We start from the raw sequence: 23,575 nt of genomic DNA on the forward strand, positions 1-23,575 counted from the left end.
CTTGCCTGGAGAATCCCAGGGACGGGGGAGCCTGGTGGGCTGCCATCTATGGGGTCGCACAGAGTCGGACACGACTGAAGTGACTTAGCAGCAGTAGCAGCAGCAGCAGCCAAGGCTCTGGGGTAATACATTCTAGGGGATGATTTCCATGAAACAGTTCTTTTGAATTAAAGATCTAAAATAAAAATTTCACCCCCTGCCCTCTAGTTTGGGCAGGATGTTTTAAGCCTTGAACATGCTCAGCATATTTTAGAGATTCAGAATTTATGATACTCACTTTCAACAAGTACAATTGATTATACTACAAGTATGCTCATAGTTTAAGATTCAAGAGCACCAGTACAATAGAACACAGAGTAAATTTAACATTTCGCTTACATTTATTTGAGCACAAAAATCAGTCTGATATTCTAGCAGATGATGGTTCTATTTAACTTTGAAGAATTATTTTAAATCATTACAATGGGCTTTGCGAAGCTAGACAAAATCATTTTAGGAACTCACTGAAATAACGGTAGAGTCAGTGTCTGAACTGCTTGCAAAAAAGACCAAAGAAAATCACTGAAATGACTATATCCTACAATCGAATCAAGTAGAATAAGTTGAAGAGCCATGTGAAACAGTCTACATGATCTCAGGTGCAAAGCTAACTGACCCCTGAAGTGAAATGATCAGCTTGTAAGTCAAGAAGAACAGCTGAAAGGCTTGAGACCCTAGAGATGGTTTTATGCTCGGATCTTGGCATGTTTTCAGGAATTGACTGCTCCGTCCGTGTCTCAAAAAGAGTGCTCAATTCTGAAAGGGATGAACAGCAGCAGGACAAAAGGACACTTTGCACTCTCCCAGCAGCAAGAAAGTGATCAAGCCTTTTGGGAAATAAATTTGGCAAGACATTAAAACCTTATTTCCCTATATCCAGTTCTAAAGAAATCAATCAGAAACTGACCGTTTTATTAGCATGTCTACCTAGAAATTTCTAATGATAGGAAAAAAAAAACCCTGGCACAATAGACTTCCTAAATGAATTATATGCTGCTGTTAGACATAGAATTAAAGACTGAATTTTTGTGTGTGTATATTAAGATAATAGTAGCTCTCATTTAGTTACAGAATAAGACTTTTTTCACGTGCTTTTACTTTCTGTAATTTCCAAATTTTATTTCCAAGTTTTATTTTAGCACACCAAATAATGTAGGATCCGAAATAATGAATAGAAATTATATTCAATGTCTTGTAATACCTTATAATGGAAAAAATCTGAAAAATAATATATATATATATAACTGAATTGCTTTGCTATATACCTAAAACATTGCAAATGAACTATATTTCAGTTAAAAAATAAATCAAACAAAAAGAGGATAGAAATAAGGCAAAGCCACCAACCTGCTGAACTTCAGCTGCTGTGCTCCTGAAGAGTTCGATGTATCTTTTACCCAACAAGTCTTTATGCTTCCTCAGTGCGTTCTGTGCGTATTCCTCGCAAGCAAAGAGGACAAAAGCATCCCCTGTGGGCCTACCATCCGGGTAGGTAACAAAGAGGATGCCTTCCTTCCCCCCAGTGATGGGGCAATGCTGTCCAAAGAAGGCTACCACTTCATCAGCCGTGGCCGTGAAGGGGAGCCCCCGCATGCGGACAATGACTTGGTTTTCCTTGGAGAGAAACTGGGCCACCTCATTGGATGTACCTGGGAACACAAACAGCAGGAAGCACAGGGACAAACGGTTAAAGACATCAACTTCACCAAAATTAAAATGATGAAATATTTGGCAATGTCCTGAATTTATAATTAAGACCTGCACTACCCAAAGAATTCATAGTAACATTCCAGGAATCAGAACTAGCTTCCAATTAATTTGAAACTTTCCCCTCCACCCTTTTCAAAAACTACCTCTCTTAATTTAGGAAAGTAGCAATTAAATCATGGACCAACAATCATATTCTTGAAGAAGTAACTAGTCATGGTGGTTAAGGGCACAGACTCTGAAGCTAGAATGCCTGGGTACAACTGTGGCTTTATCATTTTCCAGGCTGTGACCTCAGTCAAGTTTAACCTCTGTACCTCAGTTTGCTCATCTGTAAAATGGGAGTAAAATTACCTACCTCATAAATTATGAGAATAAGTGATTACATACAAAGCATTTAGTGATTTTTGTTATTGTTTTCCTAATTACTTATTAGGAAAGGTCCAAACATACTCAAGTAGAGAGGATAATGAACACATATGGCAGCTAGTTTCAACATTTATCAATACTCTGCTGAACATGAAGCATTTTGTACAATGCTGCCTTGTAGCAAATACTCAAATAAACACTCAGTCAACTTTGCCACCTGCGATGTACAATGTTACCTACTATGGAACCTCAGGACCATAGCTTTATGGTCAGGACTTCCAAATATACTTTATCCCCAATGAATATCAAACACTGGAAACCCTATTAAACTTGAAGTTTTTAATTTGGAAGCCTTGGTTTATTTCAAGAAATAAGTGCAAGATATATATCAGCAAATTGTATTAACAGAATGTTGTTACTACAAGTTTTACAGTTGTAAAGATTTTTATCAGGGATAAATAATAAAATTATAATGAAAGGGTATAAAAGTTCTCTGTATTTAAGTGAAAGCCACCTTAGCATATTTTGGCAATATGTGTCAAAAACCCTTAAGATGTCCATATTCTTTGATCTAGTTATCCCATTTTTAGGAATTTATCCTAATGAGTGGCACATACAGAGATACAAACATATTCACTGCAACATACTTATAGAGTGAAAAGTTGGGCAATGGGAGCTTGTTTCCAATATGATTGTTTTCATAAAAAATTATGGTAAATATAATTCCATGTGCGTGCTAAGTCGTGTCCAACTCTTTGTGACCCCATGGACTGTAGCCCACCAGGCTCCTATGTCCATGAGATTTTCTGGGCAAGAATACTGCAGTCGGTTGCCATTTCCTTCTCCAGGGGATCTTCCTGACCCAGGGATCAACCCCTTATCTTGTGCCTCTCCTTATTGGCAGGGGGATTCTTTACCACTAGCGCCACCTGGGAAGCCCGGCAATGAGCACTGAGGAACACTGAGATATTTAAGAAAATATTCATAATATACTAAAAGGAGAAAGGAGATTAAAGCAATATGAGCAAAGAAAAACATCTGTTGGACAAACCACAGTTGACACTTTTTATGTACTATTATTTTTAGGTTTTACAGTTACAAATCACTCCAGAATTAGATAAAGACTTCCTATTCCTACTTCTTTTTGACCATGTTACTTCAAACATCAGATATTCTAAAATACTAGAAGCCAGAAAGCTACCATGTTCCTCGCCACTGATGAGTTATGAAGTTGAGAAAAAAATTAGAAGCAGATATGCAACAATTCCAGGTATTCGGGTACAGCCGTTATGGCTGTTTGAAAGTTTTCAGACTATTTAATTTCTTTCATGAACTACTCTTTCCCTTTGTACATGACTTTACATGTACCCTTTGGCCTTTGTATAAGTATGTTTAATTGCGATTTAACTACATTTGGTTGACTTAAGCCTTAGGACAAGTGTTACACAGTACACTACCTGATACTATTGGATATTTCTTCCTTCTATCAAAAGAATAAAAGTCAACTCCCATGTTTCATTGGGAGTAAAAAAACATTCACGATTATATTTATCTGCCTTTGGTATATAAGCAAAATTTTAGATCCTTCTCAACACAACCACATTGTATGAAAAGGTACTCACCACCAGCAATTTTAAGAAAATCTTCACCTGTTGCTTTGTAAACCTAAGGAAAGATAAAAGGAAATGAAATGCAGTTTCTGAGCCTTCTGATGTGCACGCTAGTTCAAGACGCCAGGCTTGTCAGGCATCACCTGTCAGGCTGAGCACGTACCTCGATGTACCGGCTCCCCATGTGGTGCTTGTGTCTCTGCAGAGCTAGGTCTCTGTGCTCCTCGCTCACAAACCTAACCAGGGCTTCTCCGTTCCTCCGACCCTGGGCATTCAGACAAAGTGCTGCACCGCCCCTTTGAAAAATAACCGAACAGAAAACAATGGGGGAAAAAAAATAACAGTGAGGAGGAAAATGACACAACATCTATTTATCCCCTTGGGACTGTTAAGTCAAATAGAGATTAAGGAAAACCAACTTGGCAATATTGAGTCCTTTGAAGAATCTTGCAATATCTTGATCCGAAGACTGCCATGGTAAACCTCGTGCCCTGACTACTGTGTTGTCATCAATAAGTTCCATCTTGCTGCTGTGGATCAAGCAGAACTTCAGCTCACATGATTAACACTAGGCAGTCTGACCTACTACCCCTCCTAAGACAACTGGCCTATCTGCACTTGAGCTATTCTTCATTTGGAGTTCAGACAGACTTGTCATCTGCTCACTGTACTTCATAACTTCAAAAATTCTCTGGGTATATAGTTCAAAGTATTCTTTAGGTGGGTAACTTCACACAGGCAACTGCCTATGCAAGTTCAGCACGGCCTGCTCACCCAGCAAACCACCTATCAGCTAAGTTGCTGCTTCCTTGTTCTCACAAGAACCCGAGATCAATTCAGAGGAAGAACAATCCTCCCAACACCCTGATGGCCTGTAACTTCCTAGAGCTGAGAAGCATAGGTTTAAATCCATTCTCTCATCTGGCCAGTACACCAGTGGGGTTTAGATCCAGCTTGACCACAAAAACTTAAGATTCCCATAAAGCTGGTAATTAACCCACATCAGTAATGCGTGCACGTTGTCAGAAGCCTACCATTAAAATATCTCCCCTATCAAACAGGGAGGCATCAGAGTGTTTATGAAAATGCTTGGGAGTTCCCATACCTTAATGAGTCATTTGTAAATCACCTGTTCTATATTTTGACATCTTTTGATGTTCTATTCCTCCCATATTTTTATTTTCAGTACTCTGAGGACATTTTCTTAATGAGTCACTTTTCCCACAACTAAATAGGCCTCTCTATTTAGTGTCTCTAATAGTGTCTCTCTAATGGGCAAAGATGTCAGAAGTTTCTGCTCACTTCAGGCACCAAGTAATCTCATGCAAGCCAGTGCAGTGATGTACAAATAGGTCTACCTGTGATCACAAACAAAGATGCCACCATTTCATACTTCTCCCCAATTATTTCCTGTGCTTTAAAATAGGAGCTGATAGAACATACTTAAAATTATCTCAGTAAAAACCTTGTGAACTCTTTTAAGCCCTGTGATTTTTCCCCCTTGGAAATTTTCCAGTGAGGATGGACAGTTCAGAGAGGCTAAAATCAAAATCACAGATAGGAACACAAGAGGTCCCTAAGGTCATAGTGACTAAGGATACAAATATTTCATTAAATGTTAATCCCAACATCCAAGCACACTTTAAATCACAATCTCCTTTAATGAATGACGTAATAGTAGAAAATGGATAGCCAAAAGGGTCAGTAAAGTCACTAAAATATAAGGGGAGTTAAAACCACAATATGAATACAAACACATTGAAAGACTCCAATGGAGTAGTATGCAAGTACTTACCAAGTGCCACTTTCAAATTTGTAATTTACTCTCTCTGGATCTGAAAACCTGTGATCTAAAATGAGAACATACAAGTCATCCGTTAAGCTGGAGAGAAAGCTATGAGTGCGTGGGTGGGGCAGAACATGTCTCAGAAGCACAGATGACGGAAAGTGGATGGGATCAGATTCTAGGTCCCCATTGTTTTAACACCAATACTTACTATAAGGGTCTGAAATCATTGCTAAGATTATATTTCCCATATCTTCAACTTGAGATGCTCCATACCGGGAGGCTGAACTATTCTTCTCAAAATTTAAACCTGGGAAATTCAGTTAAGGAAATCTTTTGGGGAGGTAAAATGAGCTTGCTTTTAACCCCAAATTAAACTGTCATGGAGCCACGACGTAAAATGCATCTGGATTGAAAATTCTTTGAAATCTCAGAATAGTTGCTTCCCATCAGTCTGGACTTCACCCACAGTTCCTGAAGTATCCAATTGCCCCTTTGGACTAAGATGGCCAAATCAATTCTGTCCTGAGGAATAATACCAGGAATAAAATGTTTATTGAGGGGTAGCGAATGCATGAATAATGAACACTTTACTGTCAAACCATGAAGTATACAGTGAAATTAACAGAATCCCTACCTTACCTTTACAGCACATACCGGCAACAACCATGCTGACCTAAAGATATAGTTACATCTACCAAAATCACAAGGTATTGAATGGCTTTAAGCCTAATGTTCAAAAACTTTTCAGATTACTGACAACATTGTATCTCTGATACTATTTTTATCCTGAACTCCTTTTTACAAGATTTTTGGAGTCCCACAACACAGCTATCTTAGATGGCAACAAATGCTTGTCTTTTCAGAGTAGATGTGTAGAAACAACTCAAGTACTCAGGGCCAACAGTGACCAATGTGACTTCTGATCAAATGAGTACACTGTCTGGATAAGCCAGGAAACACGGCTTTTAGGAAATGCATGGCTCAAGCTGTGTTGAAGATGCAACCAAAAGAGGTTTCTGCCAGGTTTTATGAATTTGCAGTCTAAAGCATGTGACTTTGTCAAAATAGTTACCTTAGAAAGCCAACAGTCATTAAAATAGTTCGTTTCTTTTATTTTCAAGTTTCAGGGCTATAGTCACTTTGTCATGAATTCACTGTTATAAGCTTTATAGTGTAGTACAATGCACACAACAAATAATACCATAGGACTACCTTTTCTCACGTTTAAAATGAAAACAGCCATCTGCGTGGTGGTTGTTAAAGTGTTTTATAAAAATGTTTTCTGACTGGTATTTTGTAATATGGGTAAAAAATGAAGACAAATATTAATAAAAGTAGGTGCCATTTAACTGTGAACAAAGAGGATACAATGTAAAAACAACTCAGAGATGTCTTTCCCACCAAGAATCATAGTCAGTCTTCTGAATGGGTAATATTCTTTTCTATTCTCAATTCAACATCCTTTTCTATTTCATTCCCATCAGCTTCCTCTTTCCCTTCTCCAGTAAAGACATTGCATTGCTTTTCCCCACACTAGGCAAATTCATTTTTCTGTTGTCTCTCACCAGTTATATTTCTCTGTAGTTAAAAATACTACATGTAGAAAGGCAACCATATGTTCCTTGGCAAATTACTTAACCCCACTAAACTTCATGCCATTTGTAAAGCCAAAGCTGTGATCACCTTTACCTTCCTGGACTTTTGTGAAAATTAAATGAGATCAAACAAGCTGAGGACACAAAGCAGGCATTTAATACTTGAAGCTCCCTGATTTTAGGTGACCAACTTTCATAACCCATGATAAGGACACTTTGAGAGGGTCACATTTATGACTAAAAAAACATCTGAACTCATCAGATGCCTATTTGTATACTCATAGGATAATCAAGCTAAAATGGTAGATAATTTCTGCATTCCCCCTGTAGCCTCACCCTTTACATTAATCACCGAGTGATGAAATAAATGTGCTGCCCACTGAGGGATTAGAAAATCAATCCCCAGGAGATGTTCAAGCAACCGAGTAATGACCTCTGACCGGGGTCATTAAAATGATTGTCCTTGGTCAATCTATGACAAAGGAGGCGAGACTACACGATGTTGGAAACAGTCTCTTCAACAGATGGTGCTGGGAAAACTGGACAACTACTTGTAAAAAAATGAAATTAGATTATTCTTTAACACCATACACAAAAAGAAGCCCCAAATGGATTAACGACCTAAATATAAGACCAGACACAATAAAACTCTTAAGAGGAAAACATTGGCAGAACACTTTCTGACATAAACTGCAGCAGTATCATTTTTCGACCCATCTACCAGAATAATGGAAATAAAAACAGAAGTAAAGAAATGGGACCTACTTCAACTCAAAAGCTTCTGCACAGCAAAGGAAACAACAAAACAAAAAGGCAACCCACAGACTGGGAGAGAAAATTTGCAAATGATATGACTGTCAACAGACTGGTTTCCAAAATTTACAAACAGCTCATGATGCTTAACAACATCAAAACAAACAAGTCAATCAACAAATGGGCAGAAGACCTAAATAGACATTTCGCCAAAGGACACATACAGATGGCCGAGACACACGAAAAGATGTTCAACATCACTAATGATTACAGAAATGTGAATCAAAACTACAAAACCACAATGAGATATCACCTCACACCAGCCAGAATGGGTATCATCAAAAAATCCAGAAACAATAAATGCTGGAGAGGGTGTGGAGAGAAGGACCCTCCTATACTGTTGGTGGGAATATAAATTGATGCAGCCACTATGGAGAACAGTAGGGAGATTCCTTAAAAAAAAAACTAAGAAACAGTGCTACCACATGACCCTGCAATCCCACTCTTGGCCCTATGTTCGTGCTTGTGCGTACCGAGTCGCTTCAGTTGCGTCTGACTCTGTGTGACCCTATGGACTGTAGCCTACCAGGCTCCTCTGTCCATGGGATTCTCCAGGCGAGAATACTGGAGTGGGTTGCCATTCTCTTCTCCAGGGGAGCTCCCCGACCCAGGGATCAAACCCGAGTCTGTCTCCTGCATTGGCAGGCGGGTTCTTTACCACTAGCGCCACCTGGGAAGCCCCCAAACAGAACGTGCTTGTGTGTGCTCTGTTGAAGCACTGAGCACGTATATTTGAGGAAAAACATGATCTGAAAGGATACATGCACCCCAACGTTTACTGGAGCACTGCTGACAATAGCAACCTGATAGCCTGGAAGCAGCCTAAATGCTCCTTAACAGAGGAATGGACAAAGAGGATGTGGCACATTTATACCGTGGAATATCCCTCGACCACTAAAAGAATGAAGTAATGCCATCTGCAGCAACGTGGAGGGGCCTAGAGACTGTCATACTGAATGAAGTAAGAGAAGGAGAACTACGGATGACATCCCTTATATACAGAATCTAAAAAGAAATGATACAAATGAACTTATAAAACAGAAAGACTCACACACTTAGAGAATGAACTTACAGTTGCCTGGACACACTGCTATATTTAAAACGGATAACCAACAAGGGCCTACTGTATAGCATAGGGAACTCTGCTCCATGTTACGCGGAAGCCTGGATGGGAGGGCAGTTTGGGGGAGAATGGATCCATGTATTGTGTGTGGCCGAGTCCCTTCCTTGCTACCTGGGACTATCACAACATTGTTTGTCTACGCCCCAGTGCAAAATAAGCTTTTAAAAAATGATCATCATTGGCAAACTATACTGTATGTATTAATTCTGGGTCATTTTCAAAGAATGTAATGACAGGACAGAAAAACTGGAGCCAAAGGATGAAGATGCTTTAGGAAGACAACTGCCCTAAGTTTTCTGGGGAGATGGGAGGGACTTGAAGAGCCTTTACAGAACTAAGAAATAAGAGCTGTGACTAGCCGTAATGTATCATGTAAACTATGCCACCAATTGTCTGGAACCCTGCAATTCTTATAACACTTTCCCTCTTGTAAGGGCCTACAATGAAGTAAAGAGAAGCATATCCAAGAAACAGACCAATGCCATCCACCATAAAGGCAGGGTTTCTCAACCTCAGTATCAGTGGTATGTAGGGCAGATAAATCTTTGTTGGGAGTGGGGATGGTGTCTTGGGTACTATAGGATTTTTAGTACCATGCCAACCTCTACCTACTCCCAGTTTTAACAATTAAAAATGTCTCCCCCCGCCCAGAAGTCTCCAGATTTTTGCCAAGTGTCCCCAGGTGGGCAAAATCTAGCCCCGGTTGAAAAACATCATTAAAAGCTAACAGCTCCAAAGAGTGGCAACTTAACCCCTTACTACTGATTCAGAGAAAAGTTTTATATGTAGGAGATCATTACTGGACAGAAAGTTTGAAGATATGTGACCAAGGAAACACTGCATAAGGCAGTTAGATGCTGTGGCAAAACTCCGATCAGCAGAGACACACAGACACACACCCTATACCTTAAGGAACATGGATGAAAACACAGCAAAAGGCAGCCCTTGACCCTCACTCAATTTTGGGGCAGCCCAGAGAAAAGTATGGCTTTCCTGTTTTTAAAGGGATTGTAAAGAAACAATGAGAAGAGATTGTATGTGGCCTCCAAAATCTAAAACATGGCCTCTCTAGCCCTCGAGTGAATAGGATTGCTAACTTCTGATTTGGAAAAATAAAATTGCCAAAAATAGAGAATGCTGCAGAAATATTTGCCACATTGTAACTTTCTATCCCAAAACAGAATTTTGGGGGGAAATTAAACTTTGAAGGAATTGGATGGGGAGAGTATGTTCCACTCAAACCAGTTTTTTCTCTTCTGTAAATGATAAGAGGCATAAGCCTTCTCACCTTTGCTCAGGTAACTCCCCTATAAAATCCTCTTATCTTCATAATCCTTTAACCAAATTAGACCATGGGTCACTCCCACTCAGCCCCAAAGCCTCCTTTAACTGCTCGAGGTCACAACCATCAATCTGAGTTGATTAGATACTATTTCTATACAATATTAATATGACTCTCGTCAACTCTACTTTGCATTTCCTAAGCACAGGTTTCCTTTCCTCTGATCTCTTTCCATCTACCACAGCACCTATTAACTTCTAAGATTCTACTGACATAAATGGTGATATTTATTAAACACCATTTTGTGCCCAACACTATTTCCTCCTATACGTTTGCAGTACCCCTGCCAGGTGGATAAGAGTGAAACCAAACAGATGACGAAAGTAGGATGGAGAGCAGTTCTGTAACTCACTCAAGTTTTCCAGCTGGCAGGTGATGGAGCTGAAATTATCATACAGTTCTGACTTGACTATGTGTATGCAATTCGCCGCCCCGAGATAAGCAGCTCTGTTTAATTTGTTTTGAGCAACAGTTTGTGAGAAGCTTTCTAAATGCATACATGACATGTATATGTATGGCTGAGTCCCTTCATTGTTAACCTGAAACTACCACAACACTGCTGATAGGCTATGCTCCAATACGAAATTAAAAATTTAAAGTTTGAAAACCAACAAACAGAAAAGAGGACTAAGTGACTAAATTCTCTAGCAGGGGTCATGATCCTGTCTGAACTACAGTCTGAACCTGAGAATACTTGGATTACATGTAAGCAGACATCCTCTCAGTTGTACTAAAGCTGAGAAGGCATTTTATCTAGTTTAAGTCTAAAACAAACCTATGGAAACTACTTTTGGAATAATACATGTAATAAAATAATAATTAACAAATACATATATGAAAGCCAAGTGAAAAAGATCAGAAGTAACAACGTGAATACCCTGTTTGTGTAGAATAGATCTGCACCTGAAGAATTATTTTACCGAACGCAACTTTTTGAATTAAGAATGTGTTGTAGACATTTGGCTAACCTAGTTCCGCATAACATGTCCCAACATGTTTCCCTTCAAGTCATCACACACCAGGAAGATCAGCAGCTCTGAGCTCCTAGCAACTTTTAAAAGTCACCCAACCTCCTGCATGCCCAAACCACCCACTCACCCACACCACTGTCTTCGGAAGATTCATTCAGTTTTGAGTAATTCTTACCAGAATGTAACATGAATAACACATACAGGAGAGTGAGAAAAACACATTTAGTACCGATTCTTTCTCCTATCAATTCATAATTATATACTGAATGACCTGCTACGCGTCTGATCTTGAGGGAAGGAAAGATGAGTCTGTGCCTCCTGATTTATGGTTCGTCATGCAACTTAGTCATTCTGCCCTCGAGGCGGCCACAACAGCACCAACAGGCTTGGCCAGCTCTACAAATTAGACACGCTGTGAGGAAACGCAGAAGGTAAAGCCAGACATGTGGGAACAAAACGAGCATTTCAGGCTACAACTGAGCTAGGGCTGCATTTACACAGAACTCGGAGACTTCGGAGACCTCGTTGGTAGTTGAACAGAGGGTGCCACGTCGATGAAACAGATTTCAGGACTTAACCCATGCTTATACTATCTGAGGGCAGAATTCACAGAGGAATTTTACAGAGCACATCAGTATCAATTGATCCATTCAAAAGAAGTTCCCTTTTCTGATGGCCTGAAAGGCGACACATTTCATTTCAGAACACTCAATTTTCCCTGGTAAATAGCATCTTTTTAAAACTAGTTTAAAACAAGTTTTTAGTTTCGAAGAGAAAGCACACATATAAAACAAAGGCATTGTGAAGCAACTAAATTTAAACCATGTTAAAATTTCATCACAATTTAAAATTCCAACTCAAAGCCATTTTTCATTGCCATTAAACAGTAGCCCCCCACCTCCTCCCAAAGACAAAGTTTGCTTCTTCCCCTTCTACTGTTTACTTTTTTATAGCCTAACACAGCTGCCTATATTGCCAGACATTTTTCAATAAAATTCCTGTGCTAAAGGAACAAAGGAATAGACCACAAAAAAGTTGAAACAGTGCTCCAAATAAGAACTGAATTTCCTATAATTATGTGAAGGAAAAATGGGAAAGTGATAAATTACCCTTATATGAGTTGCATAATTTAAAAAAACGGGTTCTAGGGAATTCCCTGGCAGTCCAGTGGACAGGACTCTGTGTTTCCACTGCAGGGGGCACAGTTCAATCCCTGGTCAGGGAACTAAGATCCCTCAAGCCACACTGAGTGGCCAAAATAAAATAAAATAAAAAAATGAAACAGGTTGTATAAATAATCTGCTATATTTTAAAGTAAGCTTTGAAAGAAGCAAGTAAGAATGCCACTATAAAATAATGTAAGATTAAAAGCAACAAAGACTTTTTTTATAATAAATGCTGGGGAACATATATCTGCAGTTTTAACTCTTCCGCAGAAGCCTACACTTTCTAAGAGGGAGAGAAAAATGAGATTCGTCCTAACAACTATTACTTCAGGAGGTATTATTGTTAACAAAAGCACAGAACTGACAAGTCAATTATACCTCTGAAGAAATAAGCTGGAAGTAGGGGCCAAAGCAAAATAAAAGAAAAATTTCTACCTTAGAAAAAGACATTTACATGGGATAAACAAATTAGGAAAGACAGACTCCATGATAATGTTTTCCAAAGCCTTCTACAACAAAACAACTATCCTAGAATTCCCAAACTCACATTTTAAAAGTAAACTATTTTGTAATCAAAATAAACCACATAAAATTAACATAACAACTCTGAATGCTGGCCAAGAATATACAGCATTTCCAGTCACTTTAACTTATTACACACCACAAACCAGACTACTGGCTGATTTGGCTCACATCATGGCCTTGTGGTGCCAAATATAATTTCTTCCCCACTTCAGCTAACAAGGTCAACTAGTAACCCAGCTTACCTAGGTGATATTTTAAATCCCTTTCATATGCAAAAAGATACCAGGGAGGATTCAGCATTTGCCTCTATTTTTTTAAGAAGGGCAACGAAAGTGTGTGAAGGTGTGTGCGACCACAAAGATCCAGTTCAACTAATCATAACAAACAAGTGGACTTCCCTGGTAGTCCAGTGATTAAGAATCTGCCTGCTTATGCAGGGGACACAGGTTCTGCTCTAGAAGATGCCACACGCATCAGAGTAACTACGCCCCCGAGCCTCTACCAAGCCTGTGCTCCAGAGGCCACACTCTGTAACAAGAGAAGTGACCACAATGAGAAGTCCAGACACCGCAACTAGAGAAAGACTTCTCGCAGCAATGAAGATCCAGCGAAACCAAAACAACATTTTTTAAAATGAAAAACCAAATAAGCCACCATATTACCCAGCAATACCACTTCTAGGGCATAGACTCTGAAGAAACCAAAACTGAAAAAGGCATGTGTATTTCAATGTTCATTGCAGCACTATTTACAACAGCTGGAACATGGAAGCAACCTAGATGTCCATCGCCAGATGAATGGATAAAGTTGTGGTACATATATACAAGGGGATATTACTCAGCCCAAAAAAGGAATGCACTTGAGTCAGTTCTAATGAGGTGGATGAACCTAGAGCCTATTATACAGAGTGAAGTCAAAAAATCAAATATCATATATGAATGCATATATATGGAATCTAAAAGGATGGCACTGACGAACCTGTTCAAAGAGCAGCGATGGAGATGCAGACACGAAGAACAGACTTATGGATGAAGGGTGGGGGAGGAGGGAGAGAGAAATGGAGAGGGGAGCATGGTAGCACATAATTAACATAAGTCGATAAAGAGCCAATGGGAATTTGCTGTATGACTCAGGGAACTCAGACTGGGGCTCTGCGGTAACCTGGAGGGGTGGGAATGGGCGGGAGGAGACTCAAGAGGGAGACATCCGTACACCTATGGCTATTCATGTTGATGTATGACAGAAATCAATATTGCAAAACAATCAATTAAAAATAAATATTATAAAAACAAGCACATAAGCGCAGAATGAACCACATTCACACACACTATTTTACAATGGAGAAACTAAATTAACCCTTAAGTTTACCTGTACTAACATGTAGCTGACATGTGAAAAGGCCTATACCCAGTCTCACACAAGGTTAGAAAAAAATATTTAGGTGTAAAATAGTTTAGATAAGGTCCTAAATCAATAAGGAAGTCCTTTTAGTCATTGGCAGCTGGCTTTCTTTTCCATGACTCTCAACAACCCAGCCTACACTGGAGTGCGCGCGGTTGGGCAGACAGTGGCTGAGTGGCACAGTCTGAATAGTGAACCACAGCACTATTCCTTACAATAGTTACGCGCATTTCAAGGTGGGGAAACTGAGGCTGCAGGTCCAGTAAATTCACCCCCAGGAAATCGGACCCCAGAGCTCATGTTCTTAGCACTCTGCCAGTAAGGCTATTACGTCCATCTTTAATATATGGGAAAAATAGGCCACTGTTACCCTGTTAGTAGCACGCCCACACAAACATGTATGGTTCACTCTCATCACGAAGTGGTGAAACACACACACAGAAAGACACACTCCTGCTAACACTTGGATGGACAGACAAGAGTGGTTTAGTGATTTTTCTTTTTTTACTGTGATGTTGTAAAGCTGCACTAGTGAAATGGCATTTCCTAATAATGTCAAACAGCATATATGGATGTAATACCCTACAACTGGATTGAAATTTTACAAAATTAACTTCTCTTTCCCCCTGAATATTATAGTCTCAGGAAACAGAATATAAATTTATAAGGGAGATAACCTATTTAAATAGGCAAACCCATGCTCAAATCATCTTTACAAATTCTAGAATTTTATCCCCTAGTTAACAAGCAGGATGTTTGCAATCAGACTCAGGTTCAAATGCTGCCATTTCTAACTTAAGACAAAACTTCGAAGTGTCAGTTTCCCTAGCTATAAAAAGCGGGCAATACTTCCTCCACTGGGCTCTTGGGAAGCTATTACTGGGATAAACAATAAACTCCAATCGACAGTTCTCTACTTTCACCTGCTCTCTGGAAAAGGCCATACTTCATTTAAAATGAGTTCTCAGTAAAGGCTTGGTAAAATGAAATAAACAGTGGTAAAGGTCTCGATTAACGAGAATAAATCAGCTCATGAATAGCAAAACTAACAAATACGTTAAGAAACCAGGAGGAAGTAATTCCACTCAAGATTGTGGGGGAAATAGGTTTGTTCTTAAAAAACAAACAAACAAAAAAAAACAGGTAAGTCATACAAACAGCCTCATAATCAAAATGGACTTTCAGCAGGGGACAAGTAGAATTAATTTCTCCCAAGGGATCTATGATAAATTTCATCCTTTAAAAAAAATTACATGGGCCCCAATTCCTATCATCACACCCTTACCACTTCACCTGATTACAAAATGCCAGCCATAGTTCACTTGCTAAGTGAGGTCTTCTCTCTTACTTAGGACTGCATAACTCAAAAAAGCAGGTAACAAAATTGCAGCTGGAAACACTCAGAGAGGCTCTAACATTAACTCTAGCAGTGGTTTTAGAACCAACACAAAGACAAGAGAGGAAAATAAGTGCTAATGGAAGAACCAGGACTGCATACAAGAAACGCCTAAACCTTTTATCAAAGCGGTCATACTGCTTCATCTACATCCAGGTTCACAAAGCTTTCACTGGCAAATACCATAAGTAAAAGTGAGGCTTGAGGGACCTTCCCTGGTGGCCCAGTGGCTAAGACCCCACACTCCTAGGTTTGATCGGTGGTTGAGGAACTAAAGAAGGACTTCCCAGGTAGCTCAATGCAAAAGAATCCACCTGCCAATGCAGGAGACTGAGGTTTGATTCATAGGTCAGGGAGATCCCCTGGAGTAGGAAATGGTCACCTGCTCCAGTATGTTTGCCTGGAAAATTCCATGGACAGAGGAGCCTGGTAGGCCACAGTCTATGGGGTCGCAAAAGAGTCTGACACAACTGAGCACACACACGTGCCTGAAATGGAGCCTAACTTAGCTTTATTCATAATTCACCTGTTTATTGCAGTCAAATATTTCCGATTTTCAGTCCTATGGTATTTGGGGGGGGAAAAAAAACCCCACAAAATTGCCAACAAATAGTTATGGAGCTAGAATGAAAAGGAATGACAGAAAAAAATAGTCAGCATAGCATATTAACCATTCACCTAAAGGTCAGATAATGCAAAAATTATATAAAGGTATATAGAAATTGAGTATGGAGCATAATGTGTAGGTAATACAGCATGAAGTGAAAAGTGAAAAGTGTTCATTGCTCAGTTGTGTCTGACGCTTTGCAACCCATGAATTGTAGCTCACCAGGCTCCTCTGTCCATGGAACTCTCCAGGTAAGAATACTGGAGTGGGTGGCCATTCCCTTCTCCAGGGGATCGTCCCGATCCAAGGACTGAGCCCAGGTTTTCTGAATTGCAGGCAGATTCTTTACCATCTGAGCCACCAGGGAAGCCCAGATAATACAGCATAGAGCAAGTAAAAAGCCCAGGTTACCATACTGAAGATGTTCACTAATACCCCAAATCTTGTATATGTTAAGCTCTTAAGAAACCAAGGAGAAAACATGGGTAAGCTTTTAACAAGCTATCTCTGAACTGAAAATACATGGAAAAAAAAACAGAATACCTAAATGTAAGAACCTCTTGTTTGTAGCTATGGAAATTTTTACTAATATCTGACTTATCATTACTACAGAAAGATTTTCTTTGCTAAAAGAGAAAACTGGGTGATCAGGGATGAACCTGAATATTGCCTTTCCTATTCAAATTATCTTTTTCTATTAGACTTTCCCTCCACTATCTATTAATACTTTGCATAAGTTTTTGATTCTTTATTTTGTACCAGCACATTAAATGGTTTAGCATTTGCTATCAATGGAACTGTGTCCCTCCCCAAACTTCATGTGTTGAAACCCTAGCTGCTAAATATGACTATCTGGGAATAGATTATTTAGGAGATCTCTCTCTCTCTCTCTCTAAGTCTCTTCAGTCATATCCAACTCTGTGCGACCCCATAGACGGCAGCCCACCAGGCTCGGCCATCCCTGGGATTTTCCAGGCAAGAACACTGGACTGGGTTGCCATTTCCTTCTCCAATGCATGAAAGTGAAAAGTGAAAGGCAAGTCGCTCAGCCGTGTCCAACTCTTATAGACCCCATGGACTACAGCCTACCAGGCTCCTCCATCCATGGGATTTTCCAGGCAAGAGTACTGGAATGGGGTGCCATTGACTTCTCCGTATTTAGGAGATAATTAAGGTTAAATGAGGCCACAAGCAAAGGGCCCTAATCTGTTAGGCCTGTGGCCTTATAAAAAGAGGAAAGAACCACCTCATTCCTGGCTCTGCCAGGCCCCCCCCACCCCACCCCATTGTGAGACACAAGGAGGAGGCAGCTATCTGAAAGCCGAAAAATCCCTCACCAGAGGTGAGCCATGATGGCACCCTAATCTGGGACCTTCCACACTCCAGAACTGTGAGAAAATAAATTTCTTTTGCTAATAAGCCACCAGTCTAGGGTATTTGTTATAGCAGCCTGAGCTAACTAATGCAGCATTCTAACCAACAAAACACATAACAAATGTTATTCTACTGTCCCAACCTTCTAATGAAAACTCTTGAGAAGAATTCCTTCAAATGAGCATATTCTACCCTTCTCCCAACTGCTGGGAGCTAAACCAGTAACTTAGTGAAAATCGCTCAGTTGTGTCTGACTCTTTGTGACCCCATGGACTGTAGCCCGCCAGGCTCCTCTGTCCATAGAATTCTCCCGGCCAAGAATTCTGGAGTGGGTAGCCATTCCCTTCTCCAGGGAATCTTCCCAACCCAGGGATTGAACCCAGGTCTCCTGCATGGTAGGCAGATTCTTTATCGTCTGAGCAGCTAAATCAGTTACACCAAAATTCTAGCTATCTACTTCCAAGAAAGCAAATAAATGAGTTTGATCTCCTTACAAATGGTTAGGAAAAATATCTAAACCATGTTTTTCATCAAGAAATTTTGAAATAAAAATCAGGCTTTAGCTCCTGAAAAAGAATGATGAAGTTTAAGAATAAACATCTGTAACTTACAAGTTCCTGAAAATAACTTGAATCTGACTTCATGATGATTCTCATAGTGGCTTTGGGTGGGTCCTCAACACCTCTATTACTCAGTGTTACATCTGATAGTTAGCACATAATTGCTTATTAGTTAGCACTTTAAAGACTTACTGTATGAAAGATGATGGGTCATTCATGACAAGATGTGTGATTATAAAATTTACTTTTACAGTTCATGATGCATCAGATATATTAGCTTGGTAATGAAATAATTTGGGGTAAAATCTCAACCTCATTTTATCATCTCAACAGATAAGTTATAGTAATCACCACAATCCACATGTATTTGAAAAAGAGAGAAGATTAAAAGGGGTGCCAATGATGAACAGCTATTTGTAAAGAGTACACACCCACAATTAAAGAACCAAAACACTCTTATCCATTCAAAAGAAGCAGAAGTAAACACCAAAACCAAAATAATCAAGAATAAGTGGCCTTAGAATTGGCAAAAAAAAAAAAAAAAAGAATTGGCAAAAAAATTCTGGTCTTCACATTCAACAATTCATCAACTGAAAAAAAACAAAACCAAGCCACTCCCATAATTCAAAACTGAATTCTATTTTATGTGTTCACCTCACACAAATCAACGTCTAAAGCCAGGTAGATCACCATTCAAATTCAGTCAATTATAACTATTTTGATTGTACTGTTTTCCCCTAGCACAATAGACAAATTTTGGACAAGTGAATTTTCATACAATGTTTTAAAGTTTCTTGAACTGTCATGTTTTCCTAGAGCTGTCTTCTCAAATGATTCCTGAGTCATCACTTAAAGGATACACTCTGTCATTGCTGCAACATCCAGTTTATCAATATCAGGTGAACCAGGGCAACACTTCTTGAATTCTTTTCGAAGATCAAAAAAGGAATAGAAGCATTCAGGCAATAATACATTCTGAGGAAGGACAAGGTAGATACTGTTAACTAGACACATTTAGTTCAATAATTCCCTAACAATTAGGAACCTAAGAACTGAATGTAATTATATTTTACCACAATTAAAAAAAATTTTTTAATTAAACAGTATCTTCATTTTCTGTTAAAGTATTACATCCTATATAAAAGTGTCATGAAAAAATAATTCATTTTAAGGCAATGGATTATACATTCGTGCTTCATTATGTATTCCTCTAAAACAGTTCTGAAGCCATAAAACATTTAGGCTACTATATTTTATATTTCCTGTATGATAATACAGTGTTCTTTGTCTAGCCACAATTATGTTAGACCATCTGTACTTTTAGGAAGCGATATTAGTCCTCTCAGATGCATATGTTTACAACATATGTCTAGACCTAGGACCCTAAGTCTTTATCAAAATTTAGTTTTCTATTAAAACATAGCTTAAAATACTGGGTTCTGATAAAGCATACTCCACACACTAAAATTACAATAAGATAGCAAATTCCTGATTACCTGAAGAGGATTATTTTTCTGCCAAATTACAGTCCCACATTAGTTTTCCAGGCCATTATTATTCTGGCTAAACCCTGAGAACTCAAATTAGACTTAAAAGAATATCTCGCAAATCTCAGTGGCCAAGAAGACATGGTTCCTATTGACTAGCATCACTCTTGCTCAGCTGTCAGAGCAAATGTCACACTATTGTATCACTTTTCTGAAAGAAAAAACATCCTCACTGAATAATTTTCAAAGTTTAGTTTTGTTACAGTGATTTTAGATTTGTCTTAAAACTTCAAGACAGTCTGTGTTCACTTACTGGGAACTTGTACATTATAAAGTCAAGGATATAAAAACTTTTTAATGTTTGTGACCTGTAATGTTTATGCAATAATGTCTCTAAATTTCCTTACTGGATTCTATTAGATGTGGTTTGCTTATGCTGTATTTGAAATAGGTATCAGTATATCATGGTGACGTTTTCAAAATAGGTAATCTTGAATTGTGAATCTTTTAAGATTACCTACAAAAATGCTTATTTAAAAGCTGTTTACAATGACAATAACTCAAAAGTCCAACAATTAAAGTTTGGTTTAAATAGGTGTATCCATTAAAGACAGTGAATTTTTTTTTTACTGCTTACACAAAATACTGATGTTATATTAAACTTAAAATAGGCTAAAAGATTTATGTAGTATGAATGCTCCTTGTAAAAGTAAGGCTTTTTTTCAAAAATCTGAAAGAACACATTCAATTATGTTCACATTCAAAAAACCACTTTGTTTTCTGACTAGAAGGATTATTTTGTTTTGCCATTTCTTTATTTTTCTATAATGCATAGAATTATTTTCATTATGATGCTAAATTAATTGTTTTAGTTTTATCAAAATCTTAAAAGAAGTTACTCAGGAAAATTTTTCTCTGGAGGTTGTCTCACATCCAAAGCAGTGGGTCTAAAATAACAAAAACTGCTGCTTTACTCCAGCCCAATAGGGAAAGATTAAATTTTATCCTTCATATGAGTTTGAAGGGAAAAAAAATTCCATATATGTATCTTTTCTGGATTGAGGGTATAGCAATTTGTTTAGCATTTAACTAACAAACAACCCTCCTCTTTTCATCAATTACTAAGGTTGCTGTAAAAAGAGGAGTTTTTATCCAACTCTCATGATACAGGAACTTGAGTTTCTCCCTTAAACTTTTAAAGTTGTTGTCATACATTTAATTCATTTCTTTCCTTTCCCTGCTGGAGTAAAAAGAAGTCTGCACTGACTGCTCACTTGTGACATCAATTGCTAGTCTACACTTTTTATTGCAAGCTTTACCTCACATACCTTTCCTTATGAAAATATTTTACTTCCATCTTTTCAAGTTCAGTATCTGCCCATCACAATAAAAAGTTACAGCTCTAACTAATTAAATTGATAAGATCAACTACATTAACAATAATTGGTCACACTGGGTCTGCTGTCTATGGGTACCATTTTTTCTCAATCCCTCAGTATTCTTCCCCAGAAGGGAAATCACATCTACATAAGATAGTTATCTTTCTCATTGCATACTTTTTTCCATACCAGAAAGATGAGTAAAGGTAAAAGATGAGGCTGACCCCATCACTTTGATACAAAATTCAATCAGTTGCACATGTACTTAAAGTCAGACAAAACGTGGTATGCTATAATTAACATTTAACTAGTTAAGAGTACAAAGCTTTTTAATGAAATCATTAGAATCATCTTTTTCCAGAAAAAGATGATTAGACCTAAGGGGTGACTCTAATTTGAAAGATTTTTCTTTGCTCCCTCCTTTCTAGGATAAGGCATTTGTTACACAGATGGGACTATCACGATGTATTAACTACAGTTTTACCCATTTCAAATGTCAAAAATTCAGCTAATATGCTTTGGAAAAGAGAGCGTTTCAAGCCTCTCTAAAACTTAACATACACAAAAACAAACCTTTAAGTCACCAAAGGGTATCTATAAAATTACTATTACCTCAAATATTTCTATAAAAGTGCTGCAAATTTTCTATTGTGGTAAAATATACATAATACAATATTTACCATTTTGACAATTATAAGTGTATAATTTAGAGGCATTAAATACACCCACATTATTGTGGAACCGTCACCACCACTCCCTTGTCATGATCTCAAACTGAAATTCTGTACCCATGACATACTAACTCCTCATATGCATATTTTTAAAATAGAGAAACCTGGATAAACCGTTGCTTAAGCCTCCAGTCACCCCTAAGGTCTAATCATCTTTTTCTGGAAACGGGCACTCTTACCTTCTTAGAAGCCTCAGGATGCAGAATTTGCCTGACATGAAGCTGCCCGTCGGTACAGAGACAGAAGGAGGTTCCTACCCCAATATTCAGTTCATTGCTCACTGACTGGTTAAACTGAAAAGAACAAAACACACCCAGGGATGCAAAGGATGCAGGATTCACAAACTCTGAAAAGTGGCCCCTCTTGTTTAAAACCAGAAAAAACCTGGCTAACAGCTGCAAAGAACACCACTACTTGAGGCAACATTAGAAGGACCCAGTCCCTCCAAACGGTCCAGCTTCCTTTAGACAGGGGAGTTTTCCAATCAATCCTCAGTTAACCCACAGAAGAATTTAGTAAATGCATCCTTCAACATCCCTCCTCCTTGCATTTTTGTAATAAATCCATTCAAGACTTTTAAGTCAGAGGTCTCATTTCATCAGCAAATTGCCTTCTGATTACATCATTCTCTGGTGTTACTTTTTTTTTTTTTCTGTTAAGATGCTCTGGACTTAAAGAAAGATGCCAGTTTCTGAAGTAAATGTGGCTAATAGGTATATAGAAGGCTTCCCTGGTGTCTCGGTGGTAAAGATTTCGCCTGCTAATACAGGAGACGCAGATTGGATTCCTGGGTCAGGAAGGAAATGACAACCCTCTCCAGTAATCTTGCCTGGGAAATCCCACGGACAGAGGAGCCTGGTGGGCTACAGTCCATGGGGTCGCAAAAGAGTCGGACACGACTTAGAGACCAGACAACAACAATGGGTACACAGAACTCTGTTAAACGTAGTATCACGTTTCCTGTAACACACCCCAGCAATGGCAACTTTCCCCTGTAATTAGCAAGTCTTGTTCTAGGGCAGAAGCCGGGAGCAAGCCGGACACTCACCTGCGCACAGGTGTTCAGCGCCCTGCCCTATCCGCGGTCCAGTACCCGTCAGCATCCTGGTTTTCAGGTCACCTCAACCCCAGCTAAGGGGATTCCACTACTTTCGCGGCCACCCAAGGGACAGCCCCACCTGGTCAGGCCCACAGACCCTCCCGGCGCTGGGCCCAAGGTCACTAAAGAGGTAAACGGAACCGGAACCGGGCCCTCAGGGGAATTCAGGAGCCTGAAACCCAAGCAGCAACCCCCCACCCCCGCGGTTCCCACCCAGCAGGGGCCCCCCTCTAGCTCTCGGCGCGAGGCCCGCCCGCCCGCCGGCACCGCAGCGCCCCTTGCCCCGGGGGCAGAGCCGCAGACCACAGCGGGGTCTCGGCCTGGGGTTGGGGGCGCTCGGATTCCAGCTCCGCTAGACACACGACTGGTGAAAAACCCGGCGGATGCGATTCAGGGAACAGCCGAAAAAAAAAAACTAACAAGTTTTGGCCCAAAGACCCCGGGGGCTGGGCTTCCCAGTCTCAGAAGGTAAAGAATCCGCCTGCAATGCAG

At 39.3% G+C, this 23,575-nt stretch overlaps 1 protein-coding gene across 5 annotated transcripts in view; it reads right to left on the reverse strand.

The window, feature by feature from the left end:
- Window positions 1-23,575, reverse strand: part of ESRP1 (epithelial splicing regulatory protein 1) — a 58,393-nt gene that overhangs the window by 33,577 nt on the left and 1,241 nt on the right. For all 5 annotated transcript variants that reach the window (XM_010833497.1, XM_010833493.1, XM_010833496.1 and 2 more), the window contains exons 3-10: window positions 22,164-22,277; window positions 19,248-19,362; window positions 5,723-5,821; window positions 5,521-5,575; window positions 4,145-4,255; window positions 3,889-4,021; window positions 3,738-3,780; window positions 1,387-1,688 (exon numbers count right to left, since the gene is read on the reverse strand). In XM_010833497.1, coding sequence (XP_010831799.1) covers window positions 1,387-1,688; window positions 3,738-3,780; window positions 3,889-4,021; window positions 4,145-4,255; window positions 5,521-5,575; window positions 5,723-5,821; window positions 19,248-19,362; window positions 22,164-22,277 — 972 coding nt within the window. The remainder of the gene's footprint in view (window positions 1-1,386; window positions 1,689-3,737; window positions 3,781-3,888; window positions 4,022-4,144; window positions 4,256-5,520; window positions 5,576-5,722; window positions 5,822-19,247; window positions 19,363-22,163; window positions 22,278-23,575) is intronic.

Source organism: Bison bison, unplaced genomic scaffold (genome assembly GCF_000754665.1).
Source record: "Bison bison bison isolate TAMUID 2011002044 unplaced genomic scaffold, Bison_UMD1.0 scf7180017863702, whole genome shotgun sequence".
NCBI lineage: Eukaryota > Metazoa > Chordata > Mammalia > Artiodactyla > Bovidae > Bison > Bison bison.